Source organism: Pyrgilauda ruficollis, unplaced genomic scaffold, assembly GCF_017590135.1.
Source record: "Pyrgilauda ruficollis isolate IOZ18807 unplaced genomic scaffold, ASM1759013v1 scaffold540, whole genome shotgun sequence".
Lineage (NCBI taxonomy): Eukaryota > Metazoa > Chordata > Aves > Passeriformes > Passeridae > Pyrgilauda > Pyrgilauda ruficollis.
In genome coordinates this window covers 10,965-12,273 of record NW_024527045.1, presented here as the reverse complement: position 1 = coordinate 12,273, position 1,309 = coordinate 10,965, and the positions used below count along the sequence as shown (strand labels likewise).

The window sequence follows — 1,309 nt, the reverse complement described above, 5'->3', positions numbered from 1 at the left end:
GGTTTGGGGGGGGTTTGGGGAGATTTTGGGGGGATTTGGGAGAAATGTGAGGGAAATTGGGGAAATTTCAAGGGGATTTGGGGGGGTTTGGGGGAAGTTCAAAGGAAATTGGGGCAATTTGGGGGAAATTAGGGGGGATTTGGGGTAAATTTATGGGGGATTTTGGTGGGGATTTGGGGAAAATTTGGAGCAATTTGGGGGAAATTGGGGGGATTTAGGGGAGATTTGGGGCAAATTTTGGGAGATTTTGGGTAAATTTGTGGGGATTTGGGGGAAATTTGGGGTGGATTTGGGGGAAATTCATGAGGATTTAGGGTAAAATTCAGGGATTTGGGGTAAATGTGTGGGGATTTGGGTCAAATCCAGGGCAAATTTTGGGGGATTTGGGGTAAATTTGTAAATGTTTGAGTCAAATTTGGGAGGATTTGGGGTAAATTTGTGAAATTTTGGGTCAAATTCAGGGGAAATTCATGGGGATTTGGGGTAAATTTGGGGTGGATTGGTGGGGATTTGGGGTAAATTTGGGGTAAATTTGTGAGGATTTGGGGTAAAGTCGTGGGGATTTGGGGTGAATTCATGGGGATTTGGAGCAAATTTGGGGATTTGGGGTAAATTTGTGGTAAATTTGTGAGGATTTGGGGCAAATTTGGGGGGATTTGGGGAAAAATTCAGGGCAAATTTGGGGGGATTTGGAGCAAATTTAGGGGAATTGGGGTAAATTTTTGAGGATTTGGGGTGAATTTGGAGTGAATTGGTGGGGATTTGGGTTAAATTGGTGGGGATTTGGGGTGAATTTGGGGTAAATTGGTGGGGATTGGGGGTGAATTGGTGGGGATTTGGGGTGAATTTGGGGTAAATTCATGGGGATTTGGGGTGAATTGGTGGGGATTTGGGGTGAATTTGGGGTGAATTGGTGGGGCCCCAAAAACCCCAAACCCCCCCAAAATAAACCCCCCAAAGACCCCTCCTCACTCTCCAATCTTCTGCAGATCCCCCCCTCGGCCGGTGTAGAGCGTCAGGCAGCCCTTGAAGACGGAGGCGTAGCTGAGGATGAGGAGGATGAGGAGGGGGGGCGGGCGTCCCCGAGTGTCCCCGAGTGTCCCCGGGGGTCCCCGGGGGTCCCCAGTACCCCTTGGTGAGGCGGATGATGTCCCCAGGCTGGATGAGGTTGCCCACATCGTCCCACACGGAGATGTTGATGCTGCCGGTCTTGTCGGCCACTTTGCACGTCCTGACCTCGTGGCCGTCCTTGGTCTTGGTCACCCGGCCTGAGGGGACAGCGGGGACAGCAGGGGACAGCGGGGGTCAG

The 1,309-nt window shown here is 51.1% G+C and overlaps 1 protein-coding gene across 1 annotated transcript in view; it reads right to left on the bottom strand.

Moving 5' to 3' along the window:
* Positions 1–1,309, bottom strand: part of NABP2 (nucleic acid binding protein 2) — a 4,091-nt gene that overhangs the window by 1,486 nt on the left and 1,296 nt on the right. The window contains exons 3-4 of the mRNA XM_041480998.1: positions 1,130–1,268; positions 971–1,044 (exon numbers count right to left, since the gene is read on the bottom strand). Of these exons, the coding sequence (XP_041336932.1) occupies positions 971–1,044; positions 1,130–1,268 (213 nt within the window). The remainder of the gene's footprint in view (positions 1–970; positions 1,045–1,129; positions 1,269–1,309) is intronic.